Source organism: Malurus melanocephalus, unplaced genomic scaffold (assembly GCF_030028575.1).
Source record: "Malurus melanocephalus ecotype Western Australia unplaced genomic scaffold, MMel_1.1 scaffold_670, whole genome shotgun sequence".
Lineage (NCBI taxonomy): Eukaryota > Metazoa > Chordata > Aves > Passeriformes > Maluridae > Malurus > Malurus melanocephalus.
Genome location: NW_026623902.1, coordinates 231,922 through 234,422, shown reverse-complemented (window position 1 = coordinate 234,422; position 2,501 = coordinate 231,922). Strand labels below are relative to the sequence as shown.

The 2,501-nt window shown below is 65.3% G+C and overlaps 2 protein-coding genes across 2 annotated transcripts in view; one reads left to right on the top strand and one right to left on the bottom strand.

Annotated features, from left to right (window-relative positions):
- RND1 (Rho family GTPase 1) overlaps positions 1-2,190 on the bottom strand; it is a 7,089-nt gene extending 4,899 nt beyond the window's left edge. Inside the window, exons 1-2 of the mRNA XM_057383941.1 lie at positions 2,037-2,190; positions 1,853-1,955 (exon numbers count right to left, since the gene is read on the bottom strand). Coding sequence (XP_057239924.1) covers positions 1,853-1,955; positions 2,037-2,156 — 223 coding nt within the window. The 5' untranslated portion in view covers positions 2,157-2,190. The remainder of the gene's footprint in view (positions 1-1,852; positions 1,956-2,036) is intronic.
- Positions 2,191-2,410: 220 nt separating this feature from the next.
- The window catches only part of CCDC65 (coiled-coil domain containing 65), a 3,918-nt gene continuing 3,827 nt past the window's right edge, over positions 2,411-2,501 (top strand). The window contains exon 1 of the mRNA XM_057383959.1: positions 2,411-2,475. Coding sequence (XP_057239942.1) covers positions 2,433-2,475 — 43 coding nt within the window. The 5' untranslated portion in view covers positions 2,411-2,432. The remainder of the gene's footprint in view (positions 2,476-2,501) is intronic.

Genomic DNA, 2,501 nt, shown 5'->3' with positions numbered 1-2,501 from the left:
AGACATGAGGACACAGCTTAAAAGGGACATAGCCCCCCAAAAGACACAAAGTCACTTCCTGTCTGCAGGAGAGGGAATAGCTTTGGAGTTCCCCAAAAAGGACAGAGTCCCCAAAAACAGACACAACCCCACTCCTGCCCAGCATGGGGGTTCACAGCTCTAGAGAACCCCAAAAGGGACAGGGGGACACAGCTCCAAAACCCCTAAAACAGACACAGCACCCCAAAAGGGACAGGGGGACTCAGCTCCAAAACCCCTAAAACAGACACAGCACCCCAAAAGGAACAGGGGGATAAAGCTCCAAAATCCCTAAAACAGACACAGCACCCCAAAAGGGACAGGGGGGGACAGCTCCAAAACCCCTAAAATAGACACAGCACCCCAAAAGGGACAGGGGGACACAGCACCAAAACCCCTAAAATAGACACAGCACCCCAAAAGGGACAGGGGGACACAGCACCAAAACCCCTAAAACAGACACTGCACCTCCAAAGGGACAGGGGGACACAGCTCTAGAACCCTATAAAATAGACACAGCACCCCAAAAGGGTCAGGGGGACACAAGTCTAGAACCCTATAAAATAGACACAGCACCTCTAAAGGGACAGGGGGACACACAGCTCTAGAGCCCCCCAAAAGACACAGGGACCCCCAAAACAGACACAGCTTCCCAGAAGGGACCTGCGAACACACAGCTCTAGAGCCCCCCAAAAGGAACAGCTGCCGGGGTGAGGGGCACAGCTCTGGAGCCCCCCAAAAACGCCACCTCCGTCCCCGCAGCCCATTAACGTCGCATCGCGCCTTCACGAGGCAGCGGGAAATGGATCCCGCGGTGTTTATGTAACAGCCCCCCCCCCATACCCACCCACCCCCCCATTTCGGGGAGCCCCAGCAGCACCGAGGGGTGTCCGGGAAGGGGGATAACCGGAGGAGGGGGTGGGACACGCTGYCACCCCCTCGGGGTCCTCGGGGATACGGAGCCACCAGCACCGCACCCGGGACTGCGGGGGACGCGGAGCGGGGGGACGGAAGAAGGGGGTCAGTGGGGTGGGGGGACCCGGGATGTGCCTCCCCCTTCACCCCCTCATCCCGACCCCCCAAAGGCCTCCGAGGGGTTTCGCAGCCCAGACGCTCCGTGCACAGAATAGCAAAGAGGCTGCGCCAGCGCATCGCCATGGCAACCGGGGACCGGCGAGGACCCCCCCCGAGCCGGGGGGGACACTGCAGCACCGGGCAGGGATGCCCCGACCTCTCCGACCCCCCAAACTCTTCGGGGTGCCCGGGGAAGGGCAACACAGGGATGTGCCATAATCCTCACAATTCTCACAGGCAGGAGGCGGGGAGAACCCTGGAGCCCAYCCGGGGGGGCTCAATGGTGTGGGGATCCCCCCCAAAGAGGGGGTTCAGCCCCCCGTGACCCCCGCAGTGTGGCTGTGCCGCCCACCGTCAGGTCGGTCCCTGGGGAGCACCTGCGCCCCCCTCACCCAGGGATGTGACCCTAAACCTGCAGCCCCCTCAAGGTGGCCACAAAGCTTCCCCCCGCCACTGCAGGAACCCCAAAACACCCCCGGGTTCCCCAATACACCACCGAGACCCCACTACGGCCACCAACGCCCCTCCCGCCCGCGCCGCAGGTCCCCCCAAACACCCCCGGGACGCCAATGCACCCCACTGCAGCGACCCCCGTTCAGTGCAGCCTCCCAACCCTAAGCCTGACACCATTCCCGAACCCCTAAACCACCTTCCCCAGCAAACAACCCAATCACCCTCTCCGGAACCGGGGGCGCACCGGGTCCCCTCCACCGGTATCAAAGCCCCCGCCAGCCCCGTGAACATGCACCACGCGTGTCACCCCCCCCCCCGGTACCGGAGGTGTCCCAGAGGCTCAGTTCCACCCGCTGCTCCTCGTTGGCCAGACACGCCGTGTAGTTCTCAAACACGGTGGGCACGTACGTCTGCAACGGCACCGAGAGGCGTCAGCGCCCGGTGCCTCTGCCGGTACCCGCTGCCAGCGCCCGCCGCCGACCCGGGCTCACCTCGGGGTAGCAATCCTTGGCCAGCACTTGCAGCATGGCCGTCTTGCCGCACTGCACGTCGCCCACCAGCACCAGCTTGCACCGGGCCGGAGCGGCCGGTACCGGCCTCCGTTCCCGCATGGCGGCGGCGCGCACGGAACACCCGCGCTCCCGCCCGCCCACCGCCCTGCGCCCCGCCGCCGCAGCGCCCTTATATACCCCGCCGGCTCCAGGGCCCGCCCACGGCGGATCCTCTCCACCAATCACCGCGGGGACTCCCGGAGACCCGGCCAATAGGAAAGAAGCAGAGCGGGCGGGACACGCCCCTTGAGGGGGTGCGAGCGCGCTGTTGTCCGCCAGGGGGCGCCCGTGCGGGTCAGGGCGGAAGTGCCGCGTAGGCCCCGCCCCCGASCAGAAATGGCCGTTGCTGGGAGACCGGAGGGACGCGGGAGCGGGGCCGGTACCGGGGGGCGGGACCCCCAAATT